Source organism: Erinaceus europaeus, chromosome 11 (genome assembly GCF_950295315.1).
Source record: "Erinaceus europaeus chromosome 11, mEriEur2.1, whole genome shotgun sequence".
NCBI lineage: Eukaryota > Metazoa > Chordata > Mammalia > Eulipotyphla > Erinaceidae > Erinaceus > Erinaceus europaeus.
Window position 1 is genome coordinate 119809677 of NC_080172.1, and position 13900 is coordinate 119823576.

Consider the following 13900-nt stretch of genomic DNA (forward strand, 5'->3'; position numbering starts at 1 on the left):
TCTCTCTGTCTTTAATAAATAATAAATAAAAAATCAAAAAAAGAAAATGCTTATGATGAAGGTCAATGGGTAAAATGGTTTGCTAGTCACAGTGGTGGGAGGAAGGAGACCCAGTGAGAAAACACCCAGTTCATACCCTCCCCTCTCCCTCTCCCTTTCTCTCCCTCTCTCTTTCTCCTACTCTTTCTCCCTCTCTCCCCTCCCCCTCCCTCTCTCTCTCTGTCCCTCTTTCTCTCTCCCTCTCTGTTTCTCCCACTCTCTCTCTCCCTCTCTCTCTCACTCTCTCCCTCTCTCTTTCTCCCACTCTCTCTCCCTCTCTCTCTGTCCCTCTCTCTCCCTCTCTCTCCCACTCTCTCCCTCTCTGTTTCTCCCACTCTCTCTCCCTCTCTCTCTGTCCCTCTTTCTCCCATTCTCTCCCTCTCTGTTTCTCCCACTCTCTCCCTCTCTTTCCCACTCTCTCCCTCTCTCTTTCTCCCACTCTCTCACCCTCTCTCTCTGTCCCTCTTTCTCCCACTCTGTCCCTCTCTGTTTCTCCCACTCTCTCCCTCTCTCTTTCTCCCACTCTCTCTCTCCCTCTCTCTCCCACTTTCTCTCCCTCTCCCCTTCTCTTTCTCCCACTCTCTCTCCCTCTCTATTCCTCTCTCTCTTCTTCTCTCTCCCTCTCTCTCTTTCCCTCCTCTGTCTCCCTCTCCCTCTGTCTCTCTCTACCTCTCTCCCCCTCTCTCTCCCTTTCTCTCCCTTTCTCTTCCTCTCTCTCTCCCCTCTCTCTCTCCCTCTGTCTCTCCCTCTCCTCCCCCCCTCATGCCTACTTGTCTCATAAGACTAGTTGCAGTGTCTTGGGTATTTTTAATTTTTACTATCACTTTCAAATCTCTATAATGATAAAAGGCCATAAACATCTACTTGCAGGGAAGGAACTTCACAAGTGGCAAAGCAGAACTACTACCTCCCCTCCCTCTCTACAAGCAACTGACACAATGAAATGCCAGAGAGGTCACTGTATCAGCTGGAAACATTCGGTAAGCGGCCCGGGAGGCGGCACAGTGCAAAGCACCGGACTCTCAGGCATGTCCAATCCCCACAAGCACATGTGCCAGAGTGATGTCTGGTTCTTTCCCTCTGTCGGTCTGTCTGTCTCCTATCTTTTTCATTAATAAATAAATATAATCTTCAAAAAAAAAACCATTAGGCAACATTTGCTGAGTTCCATTCTGTGCCAGGCACTATGTGAAAAGGCTTCACACAGATTTTTTTCCCCAGAGCCCTGCTCAGCTCTGGCTTATGGTGGTGTGCGGGATTGAACCTGGGACTTTGGAGCCTCAGGCATGAGAGCCTCTTTGCAGAACCATCATGCTGTCCCCTGCCCTTCCACACAGATCGTTCCACACAGCCTCTCATGGCAGGTGGCAACTTACTTCCCCTTTTGAGGGACGAGGAAAGGGAGAGAGAAGAGGCCAGAGACCTGCCCAAGGTGGAGCTGGGATTTGAACTTATGACCAAGACATCCTCCTGCCTTTGAGAAAAGCCAGCCTCAGCACTCACTCTCATGCGTCTGCTTACCCTCGACAGCCCCCACCCAGCCTACCCAAGGAGCGGGCAGTGGTGACCCCCAAGGCAGCCCGTCAGAGGCCTTTCCCAGAGGGCGCGGGGCCCTTACCACTTGTCCGTGCTGTTGATGAGGGCAGAGACCTGGACAAGGTAGTCTTTGTCATAGACGACGATCGGCTCAGACTCGTTGATCTCCACGGGGTGGAAGATGGTGCTGAGGAAGGGCAGCCAGCTGATGGCGGGGGCCAAGGTCTAGAAGGGAAGAGGGCAGTGTGGCTGGCTGGGCCGTTTCTCCGCGGAGCCCAGCCCCCCCGGTGTCCCTGCGTGAGAGGGAGCTGTGAGCCCATGGCGCGTGGGTGACGTGTCTGAGACATACAGAGCAGACCCCAGGCTGTCACGGGCTGCACTGCTTCTGCTCTTTGCTGCTTTGTGCCTGTGTGATTCCACTGCTCCTGGCAGACACGTTTCCTCTTTCAGTTTGAGTTGGAAAGAGACAAAGAGGGAGAAAGAGAGAGGAGAGACGGCAGGGTGCTGCTCTGCCATCCATGGCGCCACCCCTGACGCTGTGTCTTATGTCCCTATATGGTGCCAGGCACCTGGACCCCACTTCTCATGCATGGTGAAGCGTCCACTCTACCAGCTGAGCCGCCCCCAGCTCTCAGCCACCAAACTTTAACTCTAAAGATAACAAGACAAAATACAGAGGTGGGAGCAGCAAGAGCACCCCTTGATCCAGCCCCCGCCCCCGAGCCTTGTGAGCCCCACTGAAGATCTGCCTTCCCTCCGCTGGACGACATGACAGGTATCTGTGGTAAGTACTGTGTCTCCACTTCACCAGTGAATCTTCTGTGAGGTGCCTGGGATGGAGCCCGGGCCTTCTGCCTGTGAGGCAGATGCTCTGTGCTGAGCCACTTCCTCAGTCAGTCTTCACTTTGTGGTAAGGAAGCCACATCACAGACAGCTCTGCAGCGGCTAAGGATGCAGAATCTGGAGCCAAACGGCACAGGGCTGCCTTCCGGCTCTTTCTTACTCTGCGAGTAGCCCTGACAGACCAGCTGAGCCCCTGGTGTCTCAGCAGCTCAAATGAAAGTCAGATCCTCTCAGCGGGGGAGATGGCACACCCAGCAGTAGGCCACCTGCCCCCCACGGCCCAGACCAGGTGTGAACACACAGCACAGCACAGCACCAGGGGCGGTTTCAGTGCTGTGGTATCTCTCCTTTCCTGTCTCTGTCATGTGTATGGTCCCATGGACTAAAAAAACCAAAAACACATTACTATGGGCCAGGAGGTGGCACAGTGAAGAGAGCATTAGACTCGCTTGCATGAGGTCCTGAGTTCAATCCCAGGCAGCACATGTGCCAGAGTGATGTCTGGTTCTTTCTCTCTCTCTCCTCCTATCTTTCTCATTAATGAATGAATAAACTCTTTTTTAAAAAAGCCTCCTACGGGTGTGAGGAGGTAAATGAGCATGAATAAGGTCTGAGCTTTCTCCCACTGGGCCCAGCACTCACTGTCCTTCTGAGACCTGCCACTTTGGGTGCTGGGGCTGCTTGTGACTCGTTCTCCAGCATTGACCCCAAAGCACAGGAATCAGCATCAGCCTGCTCTTGTGACAGTTCTCCAGCATCGACCCCAAAGCACGGGAATCAGCATCAGCCTGCTCTATAACGGGATGGGCAGGCAGAGCGCCACCTGTCCTGTTCAGCTTCCACACAGCTCAGCATCTACATGGCAGCCGGCTGAGGAGTGACATCAGCCTAATGTGCAAACCACTCTGGTGGTTTTCCTGTCACAGGCTCCAGAGAGCGAGCGTGAAAAGCTGACGTTCGGCAAGAAAGGAGGAGTCCTGGGCTTAGCTGTTGCACCCGCAAGAAATGGCCAGCTCTATTTTAGGGTCGTCTGAAGGAGCACTGTGCAGCCTCCCTCCCAGCGGGCCCTGTGCCAGTTCTGCCAGACTCTCAGCCGTCAACAGGTGGCACTTGCCCTGTCGCGCATCCTGGGGCTGTGGTCCCATGTTCAGGGTTAAAGACAGCCAGCATTTCTATTTCTCGCCAGGCAGTCACTAACCAAACTGCTTCCCCCCTGCAGGTGGGGATGGGGGACTTGAACCCGGGCCCTTTCTCCTGAAAATATGTGTGCACCACCTGGCCCCTCAGCATTTCACCCCCAGCCCAGGGCGCACACCTGCCGGTGTGCTCACTGCTCTCAGCCTCCTAAGAGGCCCATGCAGGGGACAGAGGAAGGGCTTCTCCTCAGGTCTCAGCACAGCTGACTTGCCAGCCAATAAAATGAAAAAAATGGCCATGGGAGCAGGTTTGTAGTGTGGCACTGAGCCCCAGTGATAACCCTGGAGGCAAAAAGGAAAACAAAACAAAAGGCAGAGATGGAGGGAGGAGGCATTTTGGAGAAGCCCTTACTGGGCCCAATCGCCCTCCCCAGCAGGGCCGCATTCCTGCGCTGTGGCAGGAAACAGGAAGACAGGCTGAGGCCACTTGGCTGCTGTCTGTGGCCCGGCCCTGCTGCCTGGGATGAGGAGGGACAGCAGGGCCACGTGAAGCGGAGGAGGAGGAGGAGGACCAGGCAAGGACCCATTCTCTGCCCGCCCGGCAGGGGCAGCCTGTGGTCAGGGCGCGGCTTCAGTGAACCAAGTCAGGCCCAGTGCCCAGCCCCCCACATTGCTGAGAAACCTCAAAGCCTTCACCACGCCACTTGATCTGTGGCTTAAAAGTAGAGGGGTGGGGAGTCAGGCAGTAGCTCAGTGGGTTAACGCACGTGGCATGAAGCGCAAGGACCGGCGTAAGGATCCCGGTTCGAGCCCCCGGCTCCCCACCTGCAGGGGAGTCACTTCACAGGCGGTGAAGCAGGTCTGCAGGTGTCTGTCTTTCTCTCCCCCTCTCTGTCTTCCCTCCTCTCTCCATTTCTCTCTGGCATATCCAACAACAACGATGGCATCAGTAACAACAATAACTACGACAACAATAAAAAAACAAGGGCAAGAAAAGGGAAAATGAATAAATATAATTTTTTTTAAAGTAGAGGAGTGGGGCTAAGGCAGTGGCACAGCTGGTTAAACACACATATTACCAAGTGTGCGGACACGGGTTCAAGCCCCTGCTCCCTGGGGGAGGTGTTGCATTGCATCACTGCCACAGCCACACAGCCTCCCAGGTAACTGGGGACGGTTCACGTGCTAGATCGCACACCACGAGGCTTCTCCCTCAGTGACTTCATGAGTGGTGCAGCAGAGCTGTGTGCCTCTGCCTCTCACATTTTATTATTTTAGGTAAAGACAAAGAGAAGTTGAGAGGGCAGGGGGAGGGAGAGAGGGAGAGAGACAGAGAGACCCCCGCAGCCCTGCTCCACCACTTGGGAAGCTTCCCCCTGCAGGTGGGGCTGGGAGCTTGAACCCGGGTCCTTGTGCTCACAGGTGAGTCATCACTTGCCCTGGCGACAAAACCAAAAGTGCAGAGAAAGAGAACACCCACCACAGGCAGGAGGCTGGCCGTGTGGTGTGGCCTGCGGTTCAGCTCTCAGCCTCCCTCAGTGATGCTTCTGGGGCCACAGACACTGCTGCAGCACAGGCCTTTCCTCAGAGCCTGACGAGCGGAGTGAGCGCCCTGAGAGCCTGGCTGTGAGGAGCCTTGTGTGGAGAGGCCCCGTGGCTGTCCCAGCTCCGCCCGCGGTACCTGCAGCTCGCCCGCGGTCACTTTGTGGTAGATGAGCTCCTCGTCCCGGCGCTTCTCCTGAGGGATGGTGATGTTGGCCAGCGCCGTCTCGAAGTCCAGGATCTGCTGCATCTGCTGCTGAACGGCCTCCTCGTCCCCTCCGCCCAGCAGCTTTCCCAGCTGGACCATGTAGCTCAGGTAGCCTGTCAGCACCTGCAGGCCCAGAGCCCCGACGGTCAGCCGCCAGGGCGGAGGCAAGGGAGGGCTGAGGGCTCACACAGGGGGCTGCTGGGAGGCAGGTGCTTCCTCCAGGGGACACATGGCTTCTATATGGCACCTGTGCTGGTCCCCACGGCCCTGGGATCAAGGCACAGCATCTCTCTACTCTCCCTCAGCTCAGCCCAATCTCCCTCCCCGATACTTGTCACGGGGAGCCACAGGGAGGCTGCTCCTCAGTTCAGCGAGCTGCACCTGCCCGCCCGCCCCCGTCACTCTGATTCTCCACATTTACTGGCTGTGTGACCTGCAGCAGGTCACTCAGCAGTTCTGGTCTCAGCCCCTCCTCAAAATGGAGGATCTAAAAGTACCACCCAGGCGACAGAGATCTGGATGGCCTCAGGAGGGTTCAGTCCCTGCAGGGAAAGTCAGAGGTGATTAAGCAAAAGCAGAGCCCCACAGAGGGTGGCCACCAAGGCCTGGCTCCACGGAAGGGCATCTGTTCCCAGCTTGCTGTGGCTGAGGTGCCTGAGTGTGTGACTGCCAGCCTGGGTGCAGGGTGGGGTGCTGGCCTGGCTCGGGACTGTTGACACAGGGGAATGACGCCTCTGTGATCTTGTCGCTTCAAGCCAGGCACAGGTTTCCACGGAGGGAGCGACACACAGGGCCAGGCAGGCAGGCCGGGCAGGGACGCACTTACCTTCTCGTTTTCAGTTTTGTTCAGGTAATAGTCCCTTGAGGGTAGGCCCAGGCCAGACTGGTCCACCTGCGGCGAGAGCGGCAGGGGTGAGAGCCTCCCCGCTGTACAGGCCCTGCACCCACACGGCCTATCCACCCTGGGGTCGGCTGCGCACGGCACCGGGCCAGCGTGGGTGCTCGCAGGGTGCAGGAGCTGGTGGGCGTGTGCCTCTTGTAGGGGCCCATGGGGAGGGAAAGGTGCACATGGGGTGCAGTCCTGCCCGCACATGTCGTCAGAGATGGGGACTCTGAGCAGGGTGGACACAGGCTGCCTCCTTCACGCCCCACTCAGCCTTGGCAAAGCCTGTTGCCGGCACTGCCCAAGACGGCGTGGAGGCCAAGGGTCAGCACAGGCCGTGCAGACTTCATTCAGCTAGAGAAGCTTGTGGACCCTCAGAGATTTCACATGGGATTGGAGGTTCTCCTAGCCTCAGGGGACTGAAGGAAGCACACAGGGGCAGGGGAGGGGAGCAGGCAGTGGCACACTGGGTTAATGCACAAGGACCCAGGTTCAAGTCCCCGCTCCCCACTTACAAGGGGTCCACTTCACAAGCAGTGAAGCAGGTCTGCAGGCGTCTCTTTGTCTCTCTTTCTACCTCCCCCTCTTTTCTCAGTTTCTCTCTGTCCTACCAAATGAAAAATTAGAAAGAAAAAAAAATATTAAGGATAAACTGGTCACTAGGAGCAGTGGATTCGTAGTGCCAGCTCTGCGATTCAGCATAATCCAGGATGCCGGCGGTGGGCTTGCTTAGTGCCAGGCAGGCAGAGGAGGGCCAAGGCCACTCCAGCAGCTGCAGCTCAGCTTGTGGCTACGACCACACCTCAGAGGCCTGGAAGCTTTTGCTCCCATCACAAAGTGAGGGAGGGGAAGAGAGACGCGATTCAGCCTTCAGAATCCCCAGACTGGGGAGTCGGGTGGTAGCGCAGCGGTTAAGCACATGTGGTGCAAAGTGCAAGGACGGGCATAAGGATCCTGGTTCGAGTCCCCGGCTCCCCAACTGCAGGGGAGTCGCTTCACAGGCAGTGAAGCAGGTCTGCAGGTGTCTGTCTTTCTCTCCCCCTCTCTGAGTTCCCTTCCTCTCTCCATTTCTCTCTGTCCTGTCCAACAACGACATCAATAACAACAGCAACAATAAAAACAACAAGGGCAACAAAAGGGAAAATAAATATAATTAGAATCCCCAGACAGTGCCGCTTGTTTCTACACTGAGGGTGGCAAATACAGGCAGGGGCCCCCCTGGGCCTGCTGGCATGATGTGCGTTGAGTGTCCACAGGCAGAGACAGCCTCAGAGCCACTCCAGACAGAGCTGCAGGCTGAAGGCTGTGCACTGGCATTACTCTGGAGGCCTGCAGTGACCAGTCAGGACCCTGAGGTCCTGCACACAGTGATCACCAACCAAGGACAATAGCCTACTACTAAATTACCTTAAAAATATTTTTAAATTATCTTTATTTATTTATTGGATAGAGACAGCCAGAGGTCAAGAGGGAAGGGGGAGATAAAGAGGGAGTGAGAAAGAGAGACACCTGCAGCTCTGCTTCACCACTCGCAAAGCTTTCCTCCTGCAGGTGGGGACTGGGGCTTGAACCCGGGTCCTCTGCACATCGTAACATGTGCTTATCAGGGAGCCACCACCCGGGCCCTCTAGTCACTAGCTTTTCTCTGCACAGATTTCAGGCTTGGCAGCTCCCAGAAATGACCAGGATCAGAGACACACCACCCCCAGCACCTGCTATCCCTAAACACACCCCGGTCTCAGCCTCCCTCTCCCAGGGTCCCAGGCCAGCTCACCTGGATCACATTGCTGTTGGAGTTTTTGGAGTCTGCGCTGACATAGACAGAGAAGAAGGGCGAGGTGCGGTAGTGGGAGGTGACCACCTGCAGAGTGTCCTGGAAGTTGTCTTTGTTCCAGGGGCCTGTGATGTTCCAGCCTCCAAGCTACAGGGAGAGAGGGTTGGGACCTGAGGGTGGTGCGGGGGCGACCTGGCTGAGTCTGATGGTGGTGGGGGGGTGATCTGGCTGAGTCTGAGGGTGGTGGTGGGGGGGTGACCTGGCTGAGTCTGATGGTGGCGGGGGGGTGACCTGGCTGAGTCTGAGGGTGGTGGTGGTGGGGTGACCTGGCTGAGTCTGATGGTGGTGGTGGGGGGCGACCTGGCTGAGTCTGATGGTGGTGGGGGGGTGACCTGGCTGAGTCTGATGGTGGTGGGGGGGCGACCTGGCTGAGTCTGATGGTGGTGGGGGGGTGACCTGGCTGAGTCTGATGGTGGTGGTGGGGGGGTGACCTGGCTGAGTCTGATGGTGGTGGGGGGGTGACCTGGCTGAGTCTGATGGTGGTGGTGGTGGGGGTGACCTGGCTTAGTCTGATGGTGGTGGTGAGGTGACCTGGCTGAGTCTGATGGTGGTGGTGGTGGGGGGTGACCTGGCTGAGTCTGATGGTGGTGGGGGGGCGACCTGGCTGAGTCTGATGGTGGTGGTGAGGTGACCTGGCTGAGTCTGATGGTGGTGGTGGGGGGGGGTGACCTGGCTGAGTCTGATGGTGGTGGTGGGGTGACCTGGCTGAGTCTGATGATGGTGGGGGGGCGACCTGGCTGAGTCTGATGGTGGTGGGGGGGGTGACCTGGCTGAGTCTGATGGTGATGGTGGGGGGGCGACCTGGCTGAGTCTGATGGTGGTGGTGGGGGGGCGACCTGGCTGAGTCTGATGGTGGTGGGGGGGGCGACCTGGCTGAGTCTGATGGTGGTGGGGGGGTGACCTGGCTGAGTCTGATGGTGGTGGTGGGGGGGCGACCTGGCTGAGTCTGATGGTGGTGGTGGGGGGCGACCTCGCTGAGTCTGATGGTGGTGGTGGGGGGGCGTCCTGGCTGAGTCTGATGGTGGTGGGGGGGGGCGACCTGGCTGAGTCTGATGGTGGTGGCGGTGGTGGGGGGGCGACCTCGCTGAGTTTAGCGTCTGCACTTGACTTGCCCTGAACCTTTCTGCAGCTCATGATCAACTGCAAAGGACAGTCCTCGGGAAGAGCTCCTGACCAGTGAGCTGGGAACTGCAGGAGTAAAGGCCTATCCAGGGCCAGCGAGCAGAGACTGCACAGGACAGATGCTCGGTGGGCAGCCAGGGGAGGCAGTCAGACTTTCTCTCATTCTTTGGACTACTGAGTCACATGAACATAATTCTTTTAAAAAAATTATTATTTATTTTCCCTTTTGTTGCTCTTATTGTTTTTTATTGCTGTAGTTATTGTTGTTGTTATTGATGTCATTGTTGTTGGATAGGATGGAGAAATGGAGAGAGGAGGGGAAGCCAGAGAGGGGGAGAGAAAGACAGACACCTGCAGACCTGCTTCACCGCCTGTGAAGCGACTCCCCTGCAGGTGGGGAGCCGGGGGCTCGAACCAGGATTCTTACGCCGGTCCTTGCACTTTGCGCCACCTTTGCTTAACACGCTGCACTACCGCCCGACTCCCCTCAGTGTCTTTTAAAAGGTCAATAAACTGGGCTCTGCTTTCATTCCTCTCGGAGTTGGGATTTCATTCAATCTTGGTCCTCCCGGGTTAGACACGTAGCACGTGGAGCAGTTTCCTCCTCTCAGCCCACGGCTCCCACATGGCCACACTCCCTGAGCTGGGCATGCAGCCGTGGCCTCTGGGGCTGGGGGACCGGGGGGCAGAAACCTCCCTGGCCCCCTGTGGGGCACAGCAAGCCAGCTGGGAGCCACCCGGGTGAATGTCCCCTCTCCTATGGGAAGAAGGGCTGCCTCACAGGGAGAACTCGGGTCCAAGACTGTCTGCAGAACATGCATGCTGCTGCCTCACGCAGACACACCCTGTGAGGAAAAGGAGGCAGCAACCCAGACACACTTCCCCTGTGAATGTGGCTCCTGGCCCAGAGAAAACTGTGTGATACACACACTCAGCACAGATGCCCCCACACAGATTCCCACGTCTGCACACATCCAGTCCCCTCCCAGGCTCTGCATTCTGGGCGGGGGCAGGGGGTGGTGGCACAGAATTCTGGGGAGGCAGAGGGGCAGGCGGGAACAGGGAGCAGGGAAGAGTCCCCCCTGAGGACTCACCTTCTCTATCAGCTCCATCAGGGGCTTGGCCTTGAGCTCCTCAATTCTGGTCTCGTTCATGCACGCTCGGTAGTACACCTGTGCCTTCCTTTCTGCCTCACTCACACTGGCAGTGGAGTTTTCTGGAACGAGAGACAGCTGGGCTTGCAGCACGCTCATATCTGCACCCGGGTGCTCAGAGCCCCGGTGCTCTCAGCCCGAAGCAGTGAGGACGTCTGCCCGACGGAGTGGTGCCCAGGGACTCAGTCCTCGAGCTCTGTGAGGGTCCCTGGACATGCCTGGCAAAGTGGGGGCCGCCCTGGTTTTAGCTGCAGAGCAGGGGACGTGCCATGTCCCTGCCACGTCAAGTGGGCGCAGGGGGGCCTCTAGCGGGACAGTCCGCTGCAGACACCCCTGCTGGAGCTGTGGGACCTGTCTAGGTGAGCAGGCCCCAGGTGACCCATCCTGTAAAAAGACGGGTTGGAAGGAAGCTGCCTCGTCACTGTGAATGCACCTTCTGCTCCATCCTCACGCACTGGGCATTCCGCAGAGGGGCGGCAGCCTCTGAGCCGTTTCCTGTTTCCGGTCTCCCACCCAGCCCAGGCAGGCAGCACCACAGTCCTGCATCCCAGTGCATCTGGGAAGTTTCTTTTTTCTCATCAGCATGCTGCTCAGCTCTGGCTGAAAGTGGTGCTGGGGAGTGAACCTGTGACCCCGGAGACTCAGGCAGCAGTCTGTTGGGTGAACCACTTCTGTCTCCCTGGTGGATTCTGCTCTGTTCTCCTGGCCTCTGTGTGCCAGTGTGGGACTATGTGAAAGCTTGGTAGAGCTTAGGGGAGCTCTCCCATCCTTGGATGGAGGTCTGGAAAGACACCCCACTTGTTAGCCTCTCTCCTTATAGAGATGAGCCAAGAGGGAAAAGTCTCCCAGACTCAGTTTCTCCTTGTTAGACTCTCAAGCTCACAGAAAGCCTACAGGCCTCTCACACTTAGTTTCTCCCTGCTAGCAGGCCACATGGCTGCCTGCTTTAGGGTTCACTCAAAGTTCACACATCCACTTCACCTTTTGATCATAAAGGAAAACACTCTCTGTCATACGCCTCAAACACCAGACAGAGAAACCCCCAAATCTTATTTCCCTGTGCCCTTTGATATCTGTGATTCACATCAAGCTTTGTTTTCCTTCGTCTGTGCCTCACCTTACTGGTTTAACCCCTATGCTTCTCTCAAATGCCTCTGGATAATTAACTCGCCTGTATCATGGAGACTAATTGTCTTGACCTTTATGTATCTCATCAATTCTTGTCATACCAGCCCCCTACCATAGGTGCAAACTGACCTTTAAGAAACCTGTAATTTCTGACATATTTGAAAAATGTTCTTTGTTTAACTCTCTGTATAAACCTGTACCCATCCCCAGATAAAACGAGTGTTCGTACCAGAGTACTCCCTGAGTCCTCCTTTCTGAATCACGCGGTCCCTGAGAGCCAGTGAGGGAGGATCAGAGACTAGCCCCCTGGCTAGATCCCCTCCACAGGATCCTGGAGGCTGCCTCCTGAGGACAGTGCTCCTGTGTGGTCCTGTCCACACCAGGGCAGGTGACCGCTCCTTGTGGCTCAAAAGACCTCCCCACGCCGGCACTGCAGAGCACGGCAGGCACCCCAGGCCCCCGCGTCCCACTGGTCTGGCTTGCTTCCTCGATGGGAAACTCCTGATGCCAGTCTCTTCCTGTCTTCTGTTCACTTCTCATTTCTGAACCCTCCTCAGACTCAGACTCCCTGAGGACTCCTCGGCCCATCTCCTCCACAAAGACAATTCTGGCAGAACTTTCTCTGCACACCATGAATAGAGGGAGGTCCTTGCCCTCTTCAGAGCACTGTGTCAGCTCTGAGGCTGCACAGGAGTGTTCCTATTCTCAGAGCTTCCTGGAGCCTGAGGACAGACAATAGCCAAGTCTACAGAGAAAATGTCCCCGAGCCAGAAAGGGAGCTCACTTGGATACTAGGCTTGCTTTGCCGGGCCTGACCCCGGTTCAAGTCTGCCCCCACACCGCTAGGGGGGGAGTTTTGGTGCTCTGACATCTCTCTCGCTTTTTAATATTTTATTTATTTATAAATATTTATAAATATATAATTTTATTTATTTATAAATAAAATATTAAAAACAAGATTCTTTATTTAGGGACACAACAGAGAAACAGAGAAATTGAGAGGGAAAGGGAGACAGCAATAGTGAGAGACAGAGAGACACCTGCAGCCCTGCTTCACCACTCATGAAGCTTTCCCCCTGCAGTGGGGACCAGGGGCTTGAACCCAGGTCCTTGCACACTGTAATGTATGCTCTCAACCAGGTGTACCACTGCCCAGACTCCTATTTCTCTATTTCTTGTCTCTGTCTTGCTCTGAAAAAGTCGGCCAGGAGCTGTGAAGCCCCAGCAATGACCAAAACAAGAAGGAAAACTCAGGGCTGGCAGACAGCACCTGTGGACAGTCCACCTGCCTTGCCACACACGCAGCCCAGGCTCGCACCCAGCCCCGACTCCACAGACGTGCCGCTGCTATGTCTGCACCTTTCCTTGTGGGCTCCGTCTCCATCTAGAAAAAGGCGGCTCTGGCGCAAAGCACAAGGACCAGTGTAAGGATCCCGGTTCGAGCCCCCGGCTCCCCACCTGCAGGGGAGTCGCTTCACAGGCGGTGAAGCAGGTCTGCAGGTGTCTGTCTTTCTCTCCCCCTCTCTGTCTTCCCCTCCTCTCTCCATTTCTCTCTGTCCTGTCCAACAATGAAGATAGGCAACAATAATAACTACAACAATAAAACAAGGGCAACAAAAAGGGAATAAATAAATAAATAAATAAATTCAAACAAACAAACAAACAAAAAAAGAGAGTGGTGAGAGCCCAAGGGATGATTCAAAGACAAACAGCTTTTCTGCTATTAGTCCTCCAAAGTGGTCTTCCAGTAGGAAAGTCTGTTCTTGCTTCATGTGGGCTATCCAGCTGCTTATTCTCTTCATGTGCTCCACGTATGAGAAACCACAGGGCAGAGGCCTCTCCTCAAATGGTCACAAAGGGGCCCGGCAATGGCACTCCTGGTTGAGCACACACACAGGGCACCCGGGTTCAAGCCTTCAAGCCCCTGGTCCCCACCTGCAGGGGGGAAGTTTCCCAAGCGGTGGAGCAGGGCTGCAGGTGTCTCTGTCATGAACCCTTCTCTGAGCACCTATGGGTGCCGAGAACTGAGCACGAGGTCTTACAGATCCACTGCCTGCCCCCAAGGAGTTGATGGCCCAAGGGTGAACACATGTGTGCAAGGAGATGGCAGAGACACAAAGGTGCTTTAGCAGGCGCAGCTGGCTCTTGGGTCAAAAGAGGAACCACAGGCTTTGGTGGAGGGGCAGGGGGCTGGGGCAGGGGGACTGGAGCAGGGGCTGGGGCAGGGGACTGGGGCAGGGGACTGGGGGAGGGGACCGGGGCAGGGGGACTGGGGCAGGGGGCTGGGGCAGGGTGCTGGGGACTGGGGCAGGGGACTGTGGCAGGGGACATGGGCAGGGGGCTGGGGCATCGTGCTGGGGACTGGGGCAGGGGACTGGGGCAGGGGGCTGGGGCAGGGTGCTGGGGACTGGGGCAGGGGACTGGGGCATGGTGCTGGGGACTAGGGCAGGGGGCTGGGGCAGGGTGCTGGGGACT

At 56.5% G+C, this 13900-nt stretch overlaps 1 protein-coding gene across 6 annotated transcripts in view; it reads right to left on the reverse strand.

The window, feature by feature from the left end:
- Positions 1-13900, reverse strand: part of ECE1 (endothelin converting enzyme 1) — a 162282-nt gene that overhangs the window by 25144 nt on the left and 123238 nt on the right. For all 6 annotated transcript variants that reach the window (XM_060200868.1, XM_060200867.1, XM_060200870.1 and 3 more), the window contains 5 exons: positions 10238-10359; positions 7962-8108; positions 6131-6196; positions 5236-5427; positions 1658-1800 (listed from right to left, as the gene is read on the reverse strand). In XM_060200868.1, coding sequence (XP_060056851.1) covers positions 1658-1800; positions 5236-5427; positions 6131-6196; positions 7962-8108; positions 10238-10359 — 670 coding nt within the window. The remainder of the gene's footprint in view (positions 1-1657; positions 1801-5235; positions 5428-6130; positions 6197-7961; positions 8109-10237; positions 10360-13900) is intronic.